This window comes from Heterodontus francisci, chromosome 12 (genome assembly GCF_036365525.1).
Source record: "Heterodontus francisci isolate sHetFra1 chromosome 12, sHetFra1.hap1, whole genome shotgun sequence".
Classification (NCBI taxonomy): domain Eukaryota; kingdom Metazoa; phylum Chordata; class Chondrichthyes; order Heterodontiformes; family Heterodontidae; genus Heterodontus; species Heterodontus francisci.
This window is the reverse complement of record NC_090382.1, coordinates 33,571,161-33,591,789: the sequence shown is the minus strand read 5'-3', so window position 1 is coordinate 33,591,789 and position 20,629 is coordinate 33,571,161. Positions and strand designations below refer to the sequence as shown.

General features: G+C 47.0%; 1 protein-coding gene across 1 annotated transcript in view; it reads left to right on the top strand.

Annotated features, from left to right (window-relative positions):
* Positions 1-20,629, top strand: part of LOC137375563 (shootin-1-like) — a 136,079-nt gene that overhangs the window by 90,744 nt on the left and 24,706 nt on the right. The window contains exons 6-8 of the mRNA XM_068042914.1: positions 840-921; positions 6,811-6,905; positions 15,292-15,438. Of these exons, the coding sequence (XP_067899015.1) occupies positions 840-921; positions 6,811-6,905; positions 15,292-15,438 (324 nt within the window). The remainder of the gene's footprint in view (positions 1-839; positions 922-6,810; positions 6,906-15,291; positions 15,439-20,629) is intronic.

The following is a 20,629-nucleotide window of genomic DNA, read 5'->3' as shown; positions in this document are numbered from 1 at the left end:
ATCTGACTCGAAATCTGAAACTTTGAAGTGTCAGTATTAGCATTTTCTCAGCTTAGGAGTCTTCCTTCAAAAGCTGTTATTCCTTTCTTCAAACTTTTAAAATCTTGTTTAGATTTATCCAAACCTCTCTGAAGCTGTGTACCTCCTCTCTCTCTCTTCAGTATCAAAAACGGGTAGGGTGGAAGGTGGCAGTAAACATGGTGGCCTTACCCATTCTGTTCCTGTCCCATTCTGCCGGTAAGGAAACCCACCAGAAGCCTGTGGGGGTCTTTTTAATTATGCAGATTGGTCTCTGATGATGCCAACAGGACCCAACAGCAGGGCAGGTGTGGTGGCGTTCCCACCAGGACAAACCTGCTGCGAGCAGGAGCCAGAGTTAGAAGAGGTCCTGTAAGGTGAGTTTTTATCAACATTGTAAGGTTTCTTGTAGGCCAGGAGGAATAGAAATGAAAATTAGGAGAGATGGAAAATTATCATCTCTGAGTGATTGTTGATTACTGTGACAAAATACCTACCAAACCAATCACCCTCCCAATACAATTTTTTAGGTGGGTAAACTTGCATAACTCTAACTGGACGTCAAAAACAAAGGAGAATGTAGAGTATTCAGAATGGACACTTGCCTTTCAGACATGAAAGCATGTCACGCCACACCACTCTGTGTGACAACATGCATTGGTGCATCAACAATCGTAGTCAAGACCTGGTACATCGTAGCTTTATTCCAGGTGGGAAATCGGACATCTATAAATCCCTGAGATAGGTCTGAGGGTAAGGTGCCACTGGCACTGACTCAAAACTAATGTTGTTATGTCCTTTTGTGTGTCCACTGTTTTCAGCTGGAGAGGGAACAAGCTGAGATGGCAGAACTACAGAAAGGGCTGGAAAAACAAACAAAAACAATAAAAAGTTTCAACAGAGGTAAGGTCAACTGTTGTACAGAATAAATATCATTTTCAGATGAACTTGCTTAAATACCAGTTTATAAATCATATCTGTTATTCTGTTCTCCTTCAATAAAAGGAGGTTGAGGGGAGATTGGGTAGAGGTGTACAAGATTTTTTTTTTAATTCATTCATGGGATGTAGGCGTCACTGGCCAGGCCAGCATTTATTGCCATCCCTAATTGCCCTTGAGAAGGTGGTGGTAAGCTGCCTTCTTGAACCGCTGCAGTCCATTTGGGGTAGGTATACCCACAGTGCTGTTAGGAGGGGAGTTCCAGGATTTTGACCCAGCGACAGTGAAGGAACAGCGATATAGTTCCAAGTCAGGATGGTGTGTGACTTGGAGAGGAACTTGCAGGTGGTGGTGTTCCCATGTATTTGCTGCCCTTGTCCTTCTAGTTGGTAGAGGTCGCGGGTTTGGATAGAGTTGTCTAAGGAGCCTTGGTGCATTGCTGCAGTGCATCTTGCAGATGGTACACACTGCTGCCACTGTGCGTCGGTGGTGCAGGGAGTGAATGTTTGAGGATCGGGTACCAATCAAGCGGGCTGCTTTGTCCTGGATGGTGTTGAGCTTCTTGAGTATTGTTGGAGCTGCACCCATCCAGGCAAATGGAGCGTATTTCATCACACTCCTGACTTGTGCCTTGTAGATGGTGGACAGGCTTTGGGGAGTCAGGAGGTGAGTTACTCGCCTCAGGATTCCTAGCTTCTGACCTGCTCTTGTAGCCACAGTATTTATATGGCTACTCCAGTTCAGTTTCTGGTCAATGGTAGCCCCTAGGATGTTGATCGTGGGGGATTCAGCGATGGTAATGCCGTTGAATGTCATGGGGAGATGGTTAGATTCTCTCTTGTTGGAGATGGTCATTGCCTGGCACTTGTGTGGCGCAAATGTTACTTGCCACTTATCAGCCCAAGTCTGGATATTGTCCAGGTCTTGCTGCATTTCTACACGGACTGCTTCAGTATCTGAGGAGTCACGAATGTTGCTGAACATTGTGCACTCATCAGCGAACATCGCCACTTCTGACCTTATGATTGAAGGAAGGTCATTGATGAAGCAGCTGAAGATGGTTTGGCCTAGGACACTACCCTGAGGAACTCCAGATGTGATGTTCTGGAGCTCAGATGATTGACCTCCAACAACCACAACCATCTTCATTTGCGCTAGGTATGACTCCAACCAGCGGAGGGTTTTCCCCCTGATTCCCGTTGACCTCAGTTTTGCTAGGGCTCCTTGATGCCATACTCGGTCAAATGCTGCCTTGATGTCAAGGGCAGTCACTCTCACCTCACCTCTGGAGTTCAGCTCTTTTGTCCATGTTTGAACCAAGGCTGTAATGAGGTCAGGAGCTGAGTGGCCCTGGCGGAACCCAAACTGAGCGTTACTGAGCAGGTTATTGCTAAGCAAGTGCTGCTTGATGGCACTGTTGATGACACCTTCCATCACTTTACTGATGATTGAGAGTAGACTGATGGGGTGGTAATTGGCCAGGTTGGACTTGTCCTGTCTTTTGTGTGCAGGATATACCTGGGCAATTTCCACATTGCAGGGTTGATGCCAGTGTTGTAGCTGTACTGGAACAGCTTGGCTAGGGGCGCGGCAAGTTCTGGAGCACAGGTCTTCAGTACTATTGCCGGAATATTGTCAGGGCCCATAGCCTTTGCAGTATCCAGTGCCTTCAGTCGTTTCTTGATATCACGTGGAGTGAATCGAATTGGCTGAAGTCTGGCATCTGTGATGCTGGGGACTTCAGGAGGAAGCCGAGATGGATCATCAACCCGACACTTCTGGCTAAAGATTGTTGCAAATGCTTCAGCCTTATCTTTCGCACTGATGTGCTGGGCTCCCCCATCATTGAGGATGGGGATATTTGTGGAGCCACCTCCTCCAGTTAGTTGTTTAATTGTCCACCACTATTCACGTCTGGATGTGGCAGGACTGCAGAGCTTAGATCTGATCCGTTGGTTATGGGATTGCTTAGCTCTGTCTATCGCGTGCTGCTTACGCAGTTTGGCATCCAAGTAGTCCTGGGTTGTAGCTTCACCAGGTTGACACCTCATTTTGAGGTTTGCCTCTGCTGCTCCTGGCATGCCCTCCTGCACTCTTCATTGAACCAGGGTTGGTCTCCTGGCTTGATGGTAATGGTAGAGTGTGGGATATGCCGGGCCATGAGGTTACAGATTGTGGTTGAGTACAATTCTGCTGCTGATGGCCCACAGCGCCTCATGGATGCCCAGTTTTGCATTGCTAGATCTGTTCGAAATCTATCCCATTTAGCACGGTGATAGTGCCACACAACACGATGGACGGTATCCTCAATGTGAAGGCGGGACTTCGTCTCCACAAGGACTGTGCAGTGTCACTCCTACCAATACTGTCATGGACAGAAGCATCTGTGGAAAACAGATTGGTGAGGACGAGGTCAAGTATGTTTTTCCCTCGTGTTGGTTCCCCCACCACCTGCCGCAGACCCAGTCTAGCAGCTATGTCCTTTAGGACTCTGCCAGCTTGGTCAGTAGTGGTGCTACCGAGCCACTCTTGGTGATGGACATTGAAGTCCCCCACCCAGAGTACATTTTGTGCCCTTGCCACCCTCAGTGCTTCCTCCAGGTGGTGTTCAACATGGAGGAGTACTGAGTCATCAGCTAAGGGAGGGCGGTCGGTGGTAATCAGTAGGAGGTTACCTTGCCCATGTTTGACCTGATGCCATGAGACTTCATGGGGTCCGGAGTTGATATTGAGGACTCCCAGGGCAACTCCCTCCCTACTGTATACCACTGTGCCACCACCTCTGGTGGGTCTGTCCTGCCGGTGGGACAGGACATACCCAGGGATGGTGATGGCAGCGTCTGGGACATTGTCTGTAAAGTATGATTCCGTGAGTATGACTATGTCAGGCTGTTGCTGGACTAGTCTGTGGGACAGCTCTCCCAACTTTGGCACAAGCCCCCAGATGTTAGTAAGGAGGACTTTGCAGGGTCGACAGGGCTGGGTTTGCCGTTGTCGTTTCCGGTGCCTAGGTCAATGCCGGGTGGTCCGTCCGGTTTCATTCCTTTTTATTGACATCGTAGCGGTTAGGTGCAACTGAGTGGCTTGCTAGGCCATTTCAGAGGGCATGTAAGAGTTAACCACATTGCTGTGGGTATGGAGTCACATGTAGGCCAGACCAGGTCAGGACAGCAGATTTCCTTCCCTAAAGGACATTAGTGAACCAGATGGGTTTTTACAACAATTGACAATGGTTTCATGGCCATCATTAGACTAGCTTTTAATTCCAGATTGATTAATTAATTCAAATTCCACCTTCTGCTGTGGTGGGATTCGAATCCATGTCCCCAGGGAAATACCCTGGGTCTCTGGGTTACTGGTCCAGTGATAATACCACTACGCCACCGCCTACCCAGATTATGCCAAGTTTAGATAAGGTAGACAAAGGAAAGCTGTTCTCATTAGTTGATGGTACAAGGACAAGGAGACACAGATTTAAGGTTTTGGGCAAGAGATGCAGGGAGGATGTGAGGAAGAACTTTTTTACATAGCGAATGGTAATGAGAGAAATAGACTTGCAGAGCGACAGGGATCGAGCCGGGGAGTGGGACTGACTGCACAGCTCCGTGAAGAGCCAGCATGGACTCGATAGGCCGAATGGTCTTCTTCTGTGCCATAAATGAGTCTATGACTCTATGACCTGGAACTCACTGTCAACTAAGGTGGTGGAAGCATGGATGATCAATGATTTCAAAAGGAAATTGGATGGGCACTTGAGGGAAATAAACTTGCAGGGCTATAGGGATAGAGCAGGGCAATGGGACTGATTGGATTGCTCTACCGAGAGCTGGCATGGACTTGATGGGCAGAATGGCCTCCTTCTGTGCTGTAATGACTCTTGAGTCTATATGTAAACTTCTGACTCCCTTGATTAGATTGCAACCTATAACTCCTAGAATCCATAATTTGCTATATAGGCAATGGTGAATTATTCAATGTGACTTGATTCTGAATTTAAAAAACAAACATTTAACAAATATATACATTGAGTGAACCTTTCTTAAAAGCACATGAAATAGGAAAAGGATTATAAGTCGGGTTTTAACAGATTGAAGTAAGGTCTCTTTACTGTGAGTGGGATTTAGAGGTGTCTTGAAAATCTCAGAGTTTATGACTTTCACGGGTGTGGGTAGGAGGCTGCACCAGACACAAAAATGTAAGTTCCCCATCTCCTTTTTCAGAAGAACTCTGAAGGAGGGGGGGTGGGGAACAATTGGCAGAGCAAATCCCACATGTGTCCTGAAAAGCGAAGAGTAGTTTTAGTTTAGTTTAGAGATACAGCACTGAAACAGGCCCTTCGGCCCACCGAGTCTGTGCCGACCATCAACCACCCATTTATACTAATCCTACACTAATCCCATATTCCTACCACATGTGTCCTGAAAAGCGAAGAGTACTGTAAGACTGTGCGAGTTCAGAGCCAGTGGATGAGCACAGCGGGTAGGAAAAGCCTATATGGAGGGGAAAATAAAAGAAGTGCTATTAGAGAGCACGTGACAGACAAACAGCACAGAATGTCACAGCTGGACCATTATAGGCCATGGTTATAAATCATATCATATGGCTGACCACTATAGTACAATTGATATGCTAGATGTCCCCTGATATTTGTCTTGTAAGGCAGAGATTTTGACCCTTAATAGTCATGTGGGAAACTCCTGGAAATAGCATCATTTTCCAGGGAAATCCACTGGTTCCCCACCTGAACGACACTGGGAGACCAGCAGAACCCCTGCAGATTTCCGAACCCTTCACTTACAGATGCGGAATGTGGAATTGAAATATCTTTTTAAACTCCATCATTTCACGTGTGCGTGCTATGAATTTAATCTAAAAGAAATCAAGATAAACTTAGTTTCCTGTAACACAGGGAGTGAAACATTTGTAATGTTTTATAAAGATAGCAACATTTACTGTTAAAGTGAATGTGTGTGTGGGTGTATTGCAAAGAGAAGTTGTGCTACTTAATATATATAATTAATATACTTAATATATGAGCATGAACATTTGGTTCAATCTCTGGTTACTAAACTGAATGCTCACAGAATAAAATGTATTCTGTGATGTTTGTTTTTAAGTACTTGGGGCAATATTCTTATGTTAATGGGCCTTGGGAGGATAGTTCATTTCATTACTAGCTAGTAATAAATTGGAAAAAATTTATAAGTTGTTGTATTATGGCTGTTCCGGTAAATCCAAGCTCAGTCACTGGCATTATTGCACTAATTTATTGTTCAAGCAAATTTGTTATAAACTCACTCTGCAACTTCACATCAAAACATTTCTCTACAGTACAACTGTGACTACACTTCAAAAGTGCTTCATTGGCTTTGAAGTGCTTTGGGATGTCTTGAGGTTGTGAAAGATGCTGTGTAAATGCAAGATGTTTTGTTTCTTTAATTGTATCTATATGTACAGGCCCACTTCTACTATTATAACCTCAAATATTTTATTGAAGGTATAGTGGCAAATGATACATTAATTGATTAAAAAAGGATTAAAAATTTGTGAGAAATATTCTAAAACCAATCAAAACTTTCAATATTTTTAATATAAAATTCAAAAATTTTTCAGAAAAGTGAGGAATGTTCACAGAACCCTCTTGGAAAGCACAACACAGAGTGAAGTAGTGTTAGGAAGGAGTGTGTACACTTTTATAATTGCTGCTTATAATGATCCATAAAGATTTTCTGCTTTCCCCCACCATCCCTTTCCGTTCCCTTCCCATTCCCGTCTTACGCTTAGATTTTTGTTAAGAATCTATCAAAAGGACAAGATCACAGTAGCCTGTATGTGTAATGTTTCCTGGCTTAGTTTCCTTGATGGCAACGCAGGAGTATGAGGAGCTTAGACAACAGCTGGACCTGGAACAGAGCCTAAGGCAGAAGGCTGAATCCTTTGCTCATGAGGTATGTGTACAAGGGCAGCAAGCGATCTGCTCCAGAGAGGGTTAAGTAACTTGTTTAAACATTACGAGTATTATTCTTTTATTAAATATGGTTGGCTGAACCCACTTAAGTATAAAATTTTTATCACATATCTGGTAGAGAATATTGAAGTTTCTGGTTCTCCAGCTGGACAACTGATACAGCGCTGTTCATCTGTGATATGTAGCGAGACTCCACAGAAATAATGTGGAGTCACTGACCCTTTCAGGATGATAATGGAAAATGCAGTCAATTCCACTTCAAAAGATAATTGAAATATTATTACAACACATACTTAAAACAATGTTTTGGACTTGAATGTAAGGGATATAAGTAAGAAGTTTGCAGACAATACAAAAATTGGCGATGTGGTTGACAATGAAGAAAAAACCTGAGGGATCTTGGAGTGCATGTCCATGGATCCCTGACGGTTACCGGACAGGAAGATATTGGATATTGCCTTTATTAGCTGAGGGATAAAAGATAAGAGCTGGGAGGTTATGCTGGAACTGTATAAAACACTAGCTGGGCATAGTTCTGGTCACTGCATTATAGGAAAGATGTGATTGCACTAGAGAGGGTACACAAGAAATTTACAAGGATGCTGCCTGGACTGGAGAATTTTAGTTATGAGGAAAGATTGGATAGACTGGGGTTGTTTTCTTTGGAACAGAGGAAGCTGAGGGGAGACCTAATTGAAGTGTATAAAATTATGAGGGGTCTAGTTAGAGTGGATAGAAAGGCCCTATTCTGTTCAGTTGAGGGGTCTATAACCATGCAAGGGACATAGATTTAGGGAGAGAGTAGAAGGTGTAGAGAGGATTCGAGGGGAAATATTTTCACCCAGAGGGTAGTAGGGATCTGTAACTCACTGCCTGAAAGGGTAGTAGAGGCGAAAATCCTCATAACATTTAAAAAGTACTTGATATGCACTTGAAGTGCTGTAACCTACAAGGCCACAGACCAAGAACTGGAAAATGGGATTAGACTGGCCAGCTTCTTGTCGGCTGGTGTGGACACAATGGGCCGAATGGCCTCTTTCTGTGCTGTAAATTTCTATGATTCCTATGATACTTGAAAAGTTATTACAACATATTTCCACATACACTGACTGTAACTATCTGAGATTGCAAGAAGACACTGAAATTACTGAAAACATATACAGACACACAGGCACATCCTATACCCTAGTGTAAGGAAGAAGAGAGAACAGTGTCACTTTTTATATCACATCGCCTGATACAGATGTACTAATAGTGAGATGGACAGACAACAGTGATACTGTTTATAGCAAATTCTTCCCCCTGCGCACACACAAACAGTGGGCTGCAAGGAGACCAATGAAACTGTTCATAACTAACACTCTCACAATGCCACTAACAGTAGAAGACTGTAGTCCCTTGCTGTGGGCAAATTAGCTACATTACAGTGACTACACTTCAAAAGTGCATTTGTTGTAAAGTACTTTGGAATGTCCTTAGGTCGTGGGCACTTATAAATGCAAGATCTTTCTTTCATGGAGAGCTGTTTAAAAAACCCTTTTTTATTTGCAGAGAAGCATGTGACAAAGTGACATAAATCACACTGGCTCCACAGCATCACTTCACTGGAGTGTGGCAGTATCATAATATCACTGGCACACACCTGTTCTGGCTCTTCTCACTCCCAAACAAAACTTTTCCAAACGCCTTTGGAAAAAGACAGTGTCCTTTTCAGATGAAGCAAACACAACTGGCATCGTACTGTGCCAACCTGTATCATAACAGTGGGAGAGAGTAAATGACCGCAGCTAGCAAAGCATTCTAGTAGAATTACTGGGTAGTTAAGTACATCCATAGATGATGATCCTTATTGCAATGTCTGCATTTAATGAGAGGAAACTCTGTTGGAACCTATCTTCAACTCAAAATTCCTCCATCATACTTCAAGTACATCATGGGTTAAAAACCCAGCTGCCAGTGGGGTTCATTGTAACTAGGTTCACACTGCATCCCCAGCGATTCTTGATGTGTAATGGTCAAGATCTGGATCCGCACTCAGCTGACAGCAACCACAGTCAATGAGTCCAACCTTTGTAATCAGCGGCGATGAACCTGGATATTGATGCCAATCATTAAATGGGATTATCTTCATCAAAAACCATTGGCAAACTTTATTTAGTTTTGAGTTGGATAAGAGTTGAGCATCATTTTCATCACAGTGAGTGTAAGTGATGCCATGATGGTTTATGCTGCAGTTTATGTAATCACTTTGTAAACAAATAAAAGGGTTTGTGAACCATCAATCTTTTTTAGGGATATGATTCTGGTACATTTCCCCATTTTCTTTGTAATTTTGTCCTGTGCAGCTTCAAGGGCAGGCAGGTGACTTGTTCCCTGATCCAGCATTGTCAACCCTCACTGGCGGGAACTGATTCAGCAGGACAACAGCACCTCGAAGAAAATTGCAAACTTATTTGATGACATTTTTAATTACATGTAAATGGGCTGCACTAGTAGAACAAACAGATTTTTTTTTAGACAACATAACTGTGATGTTACGACCAGGTGAGAAAGGTGTCTCGGGGTTTGTTACTGTCTTCACCTGGTCTTATTGTAACAGGGTATTATTTTTAAACACACTGTGTTTTGGGCTCCCCCTTTGTGAATCCTTGCTCACAGCTTTCCAATTATAAGGCAAAGAAATGAGCATAAACAGGTTTTCTTCGGTTTAAAAGAGAAAAGTGAAATTTATTAAACTTACTTAAACTTAAACTCTAATACGGTTCACGTATACGGATATACAACGTGCCCACGCTAGCATGCACATGCAATACACACATGCTAATAGGGACAGAAAAGAGGAGAGGAAAATATAGTAGAGAGGGGTTTGAGGAACTTTCAGAAGAGTTTCTTGTTTGCTATGCTTCAAGCTCACTTGATTGTAGGTAGTCTTGCTTTTCGTTAGGACCCAGTATTCTTAAACCTTGTTCATGTAGGAGTAACCTTCCAGGGTAATTTCAGGTAGACTGGGCACTTTTCAGGGCCGAAAAAGACAGCCTTAGGCCCATTCATACATTCAACCAGCCCGTGCTTGCAAAACTCAAAACACAGTGTCCAACATTAGATGTGATTCCGCGATTGGACAACATTTGATAAATAATCCTCAGTATGCTAAGAATTACGCTGACAACCAATTTAAGATTGTCAGAAGGGCTCGCAGTGTGGTGCATTTACACTACTGGAAGCTACATATATTAATACACAGGGCCCTATTCCTTGCATGTCCTGACACATCTGTATGTGTGTCCCTGTTCAGTTAAAACTGTCCTTATTTTTAAAAAGTTCAAAATGAGCCCCAGCAACAATGTCATCGGTCACAATTCTTCTCCCTCCATCCTGATGTCCTTCACACTCCATGCTCCCACCACCCAGTGAGCTCTACACACTGGTCTACACCACAACTGGTTACATTTTACTTACAAATAGAAATACAAGAGATATTAAAGATGCCTTACAGCAGTCATGAGCAGATGATGGAGGAGTCCATCCATGCCATGAATGCTGCCATGTCTCAGACCTGCACACCATCGTCTTGGCCATGAGCTCAACGCAGCAGTGGCAAGGTGAGAGAAGGAACAGTAGCCTGGAGTCTTCTCCAGGTCCTTGTCTTTCTATGGTGAGCAGGGAAGTTCAAGTGAGCCTTGAAAGGGAGGACAACAGCCTGACCTCCACAGCTGGGGTCTCCCTCAAGGTGGTCTGAGTGTGGACACTAGCTCCTCAGCCCCTCTGCCAGTGAGGCCAGCTCCAGCATCTGCAACGCCTGAGGAGAGCCCTGCACCTGTGCAGGAAACCCTCAGCCAGCCAGGACCCTCCAGGCCTCAGGCAGCCAGAGGACGGCCGCCAAAGTCATCACAGGCCAAGGGGCAGCCTGATCATCGGCCACCCTACAGCACAGCTGCTGGCACAGAGGTCACAACTTGTAGAAGCACATGGAAATGTATAAAGCAAAGCACCTAGACATACTTGACATTTCACAGGGTTTTTGACATTTGACTTTTTTGTGTTAGAAAGTTCTTTCATTACTGAAGCTAACAATCATTGTGGAAAATGCTTATTCTTTCATGCCTTAATTCTGAGATTCTGACTTCACCCTTCTTCCTTAGTGGGCTGTCAGTGTAGGCACAGCCCTTCTTTGGTAAATCTCTCGCATGGGCCAGAGGTGGTTAAGCTGGGTACTAGGCATGGAACCCAAACAGAAAGGAGATGACAGACTGAATGCGTTGAGGTGAGACTTTATTGCTTTCACTCTGAGAGGCCATTATGGTGGCTGGAAGCGGGTAAGTATGAGACTATCTCCTGCCTCCTTGGCCCATCGCTCAATGTGCAAGGGCTTCAACATCCAGTGGTGCCTGCTCATCTCCTTCCTTCACATCTTCCTCATCGGTGGAGGAGTGTCACTCCGTCCTGCCATCGTCATGCAATGCCTCCTCCCTCTGCAGGGCTAGATTGTGCAGAGCATAGAAGACTACCACGATACACAAGACCCTCACTGGGGCATACTGCAGGGCTCCGCCGGAATGATCCAGGCACCGGAATCTCATTTTCAGCAGCCCAATGGCCTGCTCGATGGTCGCTTGGATGGAACTGTAGCAGGTGTTGTACCTCTCCTCTGCTGCAGTGCGAGGGTTCCTCACAGGTGTCAGTAGCCAGGTCTACAATGGGTAGCCTTTATCCCCGAGAATCCATCTCTGAAGGTGAATGGTGGGGGGGGCCTGAAAAGCTTTGTCTGTCGAAGTAATTGGGCATCGTGGCTGCTTCCTGGGAAGTGTGCACAGACCTGCAGGAAACCATTTTTGTGGTGGCAGAGCAATTGAGCATTGAGTGGAAGCCCTTCCTGTTGATGAAGGTGACTGGCCGCTCCATGAGAGCCTTGATAGCCACGTGCGTGCAATCTATCACACCTTGCAGGTCAGGCAGCATCTGTGGAGAGAGAAGCAGAGTTAACATTTCAGGTCTGTGACCTTTCATCAGAACTGGACACTGACCTGAAACATTAACTCTGCTTCTCTCTCCACAGGTGCAGCCTGACCTGCTGAGTATTTCCAGCACTTTCTGTTTTTATTTCAGATTTCCAGCATCTGCAGTATTTTGCTTTCACTATAACACCTTGCACCTGGGGGAATCCAGTGATGGCCCTGAGTCCGATGGCTCTCTTGGCCTGACTGTCAAGGTCGGTCCAGTAGCGCACATAGTCACCAGACCTCTGGAACAGGGCATTGGTCACCTCCTTGATGCAGCGGTGGGATGTAGTCTGGGAGACCCCACACATGTCCCCAGTGGATTCCTGGAAAGATACAGACACTTAAGAGTTAAATGCCAGGTGCCTGCAAGGCCACTGGCATAGGGTGACCACTGAACTCCATAGATCGCAACTCGTCCTGCAGCAGGGCGCATAAGCCAGTGACAGCCTCTCTGAAGAACTGTAGTCTTCACTGACAATGCTGGTTGCACTTTTGAAGGTAGCTGATTCGAGTCTGGTCCACTCTGACGCAGGTGGGCCCTCCTTGCCATGGCCGGCTGCTGTTGCTCTCATTGTTGAGCTTCATGGACAGGCGCAGCTGGCTCCTGGTTCTCCCTCCGTCAGAGGCGCCACATTACACCACAGAGGTCTGAAATGATAGGGTATGAGACCCATGCTATGTGATCCGTCGGTCTCCAAAGCACTGTCCTTGCAGAGACGAAGTTGCCTTGGCACCTTTGCCTTTACTACTCTTCTCAGTTTACTCGCTGATGGCCCTCAGTGCTCACCCTTGCTGATAGCCAAGCCTCTCACCCAATAGTATGGCCACCAGCCCCCATCACCCAACCATATGGCCACCTGAGCCTCTCACCCAGCAGTATAGCCACCCATGACAGCCACCATGAGACCAAGCCCATCTGTGCAGGCCAACAATGGCCTCCGCTCCCCTCTCTTCAATCCTGTGCTGGTCATGGCTGCCTTCCCATTGCAGCACTGAGGCCTCGCCTCTTTAATGGCTGGGAATCTGAAGGCACATGAGGGCCACCCATCATCTAATTCTAATCCCCTCATTGAATTGCTTTTAATTACATGCAAATGTATTATAACTAACTGTTCTACAATTTAAATGCCAGTCACGTCGCGTCGTGGTGGCAATGCCACCTTGGTATTTTCCCATCACTGGCTAAATCCAGAACAGAGGTCACAGCGTCGGACATCCAGGTGGACATGTCCAATGCTATTCTCTGGCTCCCCCATGCCTCTGTTCCTGCTCCTAATGGCCTCACTAAATTCAGCCCCTAAAATGCAAGAAAGCTTTGGTGAAAGACACACCAGGAGCTGAGATCCCTGCCAGCAACACAACGATAGCTCTGTGTCTGCCTCTCTAATGCAGTGAGGGACAGAGAATATCATAATAAAGCTTGAATGATTTATGTGGCAAGTGACCATTGAGCTCATGTTTATAGGCTCCCAACCAGCTGCTGTTTTATACAGTGCAATGAAAGCAAAACACTTAGTACTTTCATATTATTTTTCCCAGTAAAATCATTGTTAACATTTTCATAGAATAGTACAGCACAGGAGGAGACCATTCAGCCCATCAAGTCTGCACCAGAATTTTATGATGTAAGTGTTTAAAATTGCTCTGTGAGTGTGTCAAACTTCAGGATTTTGATGAAAGGGAAGAGAATATTGGAGGGAGAATCATACCCGGGCCACTTTTGTGCACTTTGCAGCAACCAAACTGGGAGCAAGATAACCATTTGTTTTCTTAGTTGTGATCAGCAACATCTGAGAGACAGGGTGAACGTACAAAAATGAGATACAGAAAAAGCCCAGCTGATCCATCTAGCCTGTCCCATACAATTGTGATGTGTTCTGATAACTGGTGAGAAAACAGAGTGAGTTCAAAGCCTTTAATATAAATTATTATTGTGGTTCTATTAGCTCACGAGTGGAGGAGGAAAGGGGTTGCTGAATAGGAGAGAAAGAAACGGTGATAAAGACTGAGGAATTGATTTTTTTCTAAAGCCCAAAGATGTTGCTGTGTGCCCAGTTGTATCCCTACAGTTCTCACCTGGATAATCTCCTTTTCTGTTGTTGTCTTTTCCTCTATGGAGCAATGTTGAGAGAAGTGATGTCCTTTGTAGGTTAATTAATGGATTGAACAATGTGTTGTATTCTGATCTGGAAAATTTTGCCTGGAGTGTATCAGGAAAGAGTTTTGGCTACAAGGCACTGAACTGTATTAGTTGGTGCAGAACTTAGTTTCCTTATGTCCTAAAGTAAGGTTTCCCTGCTTACCTGACAAGACCCTGTTGGATCAGTGGGTTATGGGGATTGACAGGTTCTCTTCAGTGCATGGTATACACTATTGAACAATCTCATCTCCAATTCAATGTTGTGAGTAATTCCATGGTTTGCTGGAAAACAGATCCATTTGAGAGACTGTAAGGGGAGAAAGAATTAAAGTGTAGCTCAGGTATGGGTGTCTCCAATATTTATGGTGGTCCAGCAGACCGTAGCTTCATATCTGCTGCAGAATTCTTTCTTTCATATTGAAATCCTGTGACAGGAAGAGGAAGTGATGCAAATACTGAGATCAAAGTCATCCAGGATCACCCTTAACCCTTCTTCACCTGGTATATTGACATTCTTTGCCTCACTGTCACTCCTCAGCTCATATGGAACTCCGATATTGCCCCCATTGCTGAAACGGTCTCCAAGAAGTTTGTTCTCCTCTGTGGCATTAGACACTTCTTTTCCCTTCAACAGCCATGAACTGTCTGTCTGTGGGATTTGAATATTGCTGCTACATCTGGAGGCTCACCTAGCACACCTTGCTCACTGCTGGACAGGATGCCAAATAGTTTATCATCTGATAGAAGCTCTTTCTTTCACCTGTTGCTTCCAATGTCTTTCTGTGTGTCACAACCTTTATTGTTTCTCTGTTGTTTGGTTTCTGCCTTGGTATTTGCTCCATATTTTTACTCCTCCCTGTGTCCTTGCTGTATTGAAAACAAAACTCATCAACAATCTCCTACTCTAAATCCTTCTTTCCAAAGACTTCAGACCTGTTGATCTCTCTACTTCCTTCCGTCTTTTCTTCCTCTCATTTACTGCAAGCTTTTAAATCCAAGCTTAGTGATTTACCTCCCTCCTGATTTACCTAGTCTTCTCTCCTGCTTTTTCTAACATATGTGGTATCCGACATGATGGGCCTTGGCATTCACCCAGGTTTCTCAATAAAGAAGAATGTCAGGATGAGAGTGGTTGGGCAGGGAGGGGGAGGTGTGGGGAAGGTAACAATTTACTGGATGTTTGCCCTGAACATATTTACTGATGTTGTATTTGAACCCTGTCACAGATGTTGATTAAGCAGAAGGAGGCGAATCGGCAGAGTGCAATCCTACTGCAGCAGGTAGATCCCAGCATACAGCTGCTCAAAGCACTGGAAGAGGTCGCTACCATCACCAAGACCTTGGAGGAAGAACGGCTCCGGCATCAAACAAAGGTAATGGTTTGGGTTCCAACCGTAATGTAGGTGTTTTCTTTAGGGGTTTGGGTTCGGGAGAGAGTTCCACTGTGATCTGAAGCTAAGGAAACTCTTTCATCTTAAAGTGATATCAGAGTTGGAGAGCTGCAGTGTTTCACCTCAGGAGCATCCTGTACCTTATTAGCTCCTGCTGGCTAAATGTGAATACTTAGTCCCGCTGTTTACATGAACTTATACAGCAACACACATGGAAGTTTGTGGAATTATTTTTGTTTCTGCAAAAAAGATTGGAGTGCTTGACAGAGAGACAGAAGCCACTTTAAAGGGTAGAACCAGTGAAGGTGTCAGGGAGTGTTTGGGACCGCACCTCCCGCAAAGTCTGAAAGACAGCCATGAACGATGAATATTGGCCAAGGCACCAGGGATAATTCCTCGGCTATTCTTTGAATAGTGCCATGGGACCTTTTATGTGTACCTGAGAGGGTAGATGGGGCCTCGGTTTAAAATCTCATCTGAAAGTCTGCACCTTTGGCAAATCCATTAAATACGTAGGGTGGGATAGTAATCTGAGGGTGGAGGTAAATTAAAAACTTTTAAAATGGGCAATCTGACCCCAACCCACTTCTGTGGCCAGATCTTGTGCTCATCCAGAAGGCAGGTTTCATGGCAGGGGTGGGCAGAGAATCAGAGCGGAACCGCCCACCAGAAAACCCGACGCCGGGATTCCCAGTTCCGATCTTCCCAGGGGCAGAATAGACTGATGGCGCCCTTCCCATCCAAAGGCCAATTGAAGCCCTTAAGTGGCCTATTAACGGCCAATTAAGGGCCTCTTCCCACCACCACTGGGATCTTACCAGCAGCAGTGGAGGTCTCCGCCCCGCAGGGAGCACACCTTGTAAAATGAGGCACCCTTCCCGTGGGCTTGTGGGGGGGGGAATTTGTGGCCCACGGAAGACCCCCTCCAGGAACAACTGTACCCCCCCCCAGGACCCCTCCCGGTCCTTCCCCCGGACCGAATGACCAACTCCCCACCCCCTCTCTCTCGCCGGGGCCTTCTGAACTGACCCCGGTGACCCTGCCTCACCTACCTCTTGTCTGGGATTCCAGCACTGGACCTGGGTTTGAGGCCTCTGCAGTACCAGTAGTGGCCACTTCTCCCTGTGGTGCTGTTGACACTGCTGAGCTGCCGGCCTTGTGATTAGCTACCAGCTCTTGCGGGCGGGATTCCAGTCCTGATAAAGTCTTTCAAGGAACGGGGATCATGCCTCCTAAAACCTTGACTCCAAAAGACAGAGGATCATTCTGGGGGGCTGAAAAAATGCAGAGGCGGGCCTCCTCCCTCCTTTTTGGCCCTGCGCCAGGACCCCCATCTCCTGCACAAAATCCAGCTCCTGGTTTTAACAGATGCAGATCGGGGAACAGGCAAGCAATATACAAACTGGATGGTTTTATTTTAATAAAAAAAAGTCAACAGATGAAACTCTCCGCCGAACAAAGGCGGTGGAGGGGTGCCACCACCCGGTAAACGGGACCTAGAACAAGCAGAGATCAGCAGCCGCCAGCCTCTCAATCCAGTGCCGGGGAGGAGGGTGGGTGGGGGTGGGGGTGGGGGGGGGGTTGGTAAGAGAGGTGGGGTGGGGGGGGAGGTGATGGCCAATCTATCTGGGAAAACACGAGGCTGGAAATTAACGGCTCTCCACTCTCAAAAAGGTGTCAGTGCTTAAATTATTTAAAGGAGTCTGCATGCCTCCAATTTCATGTAACCTGTATTTTTAACACCCGGATCTCTGGAAACCCACCCAGCGGGAAAAAGGAGATGTGAAGGGCCAAATCCCTCAAGTAAATGCAGCACTTGTTGTAGACCAGGCGGAGCAGGTATGTAACTCCCACTCCCTCACGATATTTCTGACCGCCCCCACCCCACAATCTGTCCAACCACCACCCACCACCCCCACTCCCTGACCTGCTGTGGATGACCACCTGTCCCCCGCAATCTATCCAACTCTCCCCGCCCACCTGATCTAGATAACCAATCCAAACCCCCTCAATCTTTCCGACACCCCCCCCCCCATAATCTGGCCGACTCCCCCCACCCCTGATGTGTCTGAGTCCCCTCCTCGCCCACAATCTGTCTGACTCCGCCCTTCGCCCCGCAATCTGGCCGACTCTCCCCACCTCCTGATCTGTCTGACTCCCCCCTTGCCCCTGCCCTGTGATCTGGCTGACTTCCACCCCCCCCACCCCCAGCTCCCACAACCTGTCTGACTACCTCCCCGCCAAAATCTGTATGACCCCTCCTCCCCCCAGCGTGATATGACTCCTTTCCCCGCAGTCTGTCTGACACACCGCCCCCCCCCTTGCCCCCGCACCGCAATCTCTCTGACCTCCTTGTGATCTGTCCGAACTCCCTATCGCCATGATCTGTCTGACCCTCCCCACCGCGATCTCTCCAATCTCCCCACGATCTGACTGACCAGCTCCCCCCCCCACCTCCCCCGGTAACTGACTCCCTCCCGATCACTTACCCCTTCCTGATGACAGGCCCCCAGTTGCAGCCTGGTACCACAGGCCTACCTGCACGATGACCAGTCTTCAATCTGTATGGTTGCGACTGGGAAAAAGAATAATCTTTTTCAAAATCTGGTCTGCCGTTACATTTGGCTGGACTTCAAGGAAACCCCAAACTTCCAGATTTTCCTGCGGCTAAACCATCCCCTGCACCCCACACCCCACACTCTCCCGCCTCCCCGTTATTAGGGCCATTAAGTGATCGGACGAAATGCTCAGTGCTGTCATGGTACATCTGAGCCCAGCAACCTGAGAAACCTCCTCCTGTGTGCCAGATACATTTGAGTTTGCCTCACATGAGGGTAGACTTTTAACTGGCTGGCTAGGTTTAATGCGGAGAATCAGATATCCATTCTAGAAACTGTCTGGTATTCATTTCTAATGAAGTCAATGAAAATGGAAATGAAAATCAACTGCTTTTTATAACAGATGGCTGACCTGCAAGTGCAGTTATGGCCCAAGAGGTCACATTGAAGATCTATGCCACAGGAAATAGTGCGCTGGATTTTCATTATGGAGGCAGGAAACAGGAACCGGGTCTGGTTTTGGATCTGAAACCTGCCTCCTCTGGGAAGCTGATTCAGATTGCAATTTTCAAGTGGGAAAGCCTTAAATGGTATGGAGATGGTTTTGTCCTCTTCGAGCCAATGGGACTGAAAATGGCCATGGGTCAGATCAAGTATGGGGCTCATGTAGACTTCCACAGCAGCCATCACTGAAACTGCTTGTTGTCCTGAGGCAGAGATCTGCCTTCCACAGAACCAGAGAGAAGTGAGATGTCACAGGGGAGCAGGAGGCCTGGCACTAGGGGCAGGGCAGACCCTCGCTTCAACGATGCCCACCTCGATTTAATACTGGAGGCTGTGAGAGAGGAGGGAGGGCTTCTTCCCGGAGGGTGGCAGGAGGAGGCCACCTTATCGTGCAGCAGAAGCACCTCAGTTCAGTGTTATCCACCTCCACCCCCTCTTCCTCTTCCTCTCTTACCTCCTGTTCCTCCCCCTCACTGTCCTCATGGTCCACACGTCTCTGGAGGGCCATGTTATGGAGAGCGCAGCAGACCACCACAGTTACTGAGGAGGGCATTGGAGGGTATTGGAGGGTGCCACCTGACCAATTCAGGCACTAGAATTGCATCTCCACAAACCTGATGTCCTGCTCAAAGCTGAGCAGGTGGCAATTGGTTGTATCACCTCTGTGGCTCTGTCTGGGCTCCCATAGAGGGGTCAGTAACCGTCTCTTCAAGGGATTTTTCTTGTCCCCTTGGAGCCAGCCATGCACTTTGGGGGATAGAGTGAAGGACTGAGGCAGCCTGGACTGAGGGAGAATGAAGGAGTCATGGCAGCTGCCAGGAAAGCGAGTGCACACATGGAGGAAGCTCTTGTTGTGGTTGTGGACCATTTGGATGTTGAGGGAATGGAAGCCTTTCCTGTTGATGGATCTCACTGGCTGGTCACTGGGTGCCTTGATGGCCACATTGATGATGCCCTGCACCTGGGGGAATCAGCGATGGAGGCTGAACCCAATGACCTCAGTGCCTGCACAGGCCCATCTGTGTCAAAGTGGTCAAAGTAGTCCCTGCCCTCCTGAAAAGGGCAGCTGCGTCCTGCCTGATGGCCAAATGAGATGTCGACTGCGCAATGCCACCTAGGTCTACAGCTGATCCCTGGAACAACCCGGTTGTGTAGAAGATCAGAGCGATAGAGACCTTGACGGCTGCAGGTAGGGGACTGCCATGGGGGCCATGAGGCCTCGGGTCATTGTGGATCAGAGAACACAAGACCAAGACCTTCTGGATAGGCTGAGCCTCCTACGGCACTAGTGCTCTGCCACCTCTTGAGTTGTCTTTGGTATTGCCTTCTTCCCCTTGCAGCACCCGCCCCCCACCCACCCCCCCCCACCCCCCCCCCCCCCACTGCTGTCCTCCTCTGGCGTCCTGCTGTCCAGGAGGTTGCATCTGCTGCAGTTCATCCTGGCTGCTCTGTCCAATGTTAGAGTACCCTGTTCCCATCTGAACTCCCGCAACTGGGCTTTGTACATTCACCCGCCTTCCCCTGCCAACCCCAGCTGGCCCTGTGATGCCAGCAGGCTCACATCCCTCGCTAGTATCCTGCCACTTACCAATGAGAAATTCAACTCTTCCAGCTGCAGCAATTGTTACACTGAGGCACGTATGAGCTTTATTTTCTGCCTCTGCAGTATTTCAATAAGCCCTTCCCGCAGGCCTCAATGCCCTCCATGCTGTTCACATCTTGACAGCCCTGTCATATTGCCCCCATTAAATTTCCCCTGTTCCCAGCCTTCAAAAATTGTCAACTATTACTGATAAGCCTGTTAATGAGTTGTCTAATGAGCTCAACAGGCAATTAATTGGAGGCATGCGCTCCACCCATTCCCTCACTGCTGGCGTCCCTTTAAAAATGGCATCACATTCTGCAAAGCAGTGGGTCCCAGTGCCGACATTCGAAAATGCAATCTTCAAATCACATTCATCTCTGTTCTTACCCTCAGCGGACTGTGAAAATCCGGCCCAGAATCTCTGATTGAGGAGGAAGGTATTTATAAAATGCCCCCCGCACTTCATTCAGAAATGTCCCCAATCCATTTTATAGACAATGAATTACTTTGAAATGTGGTGGTTGTT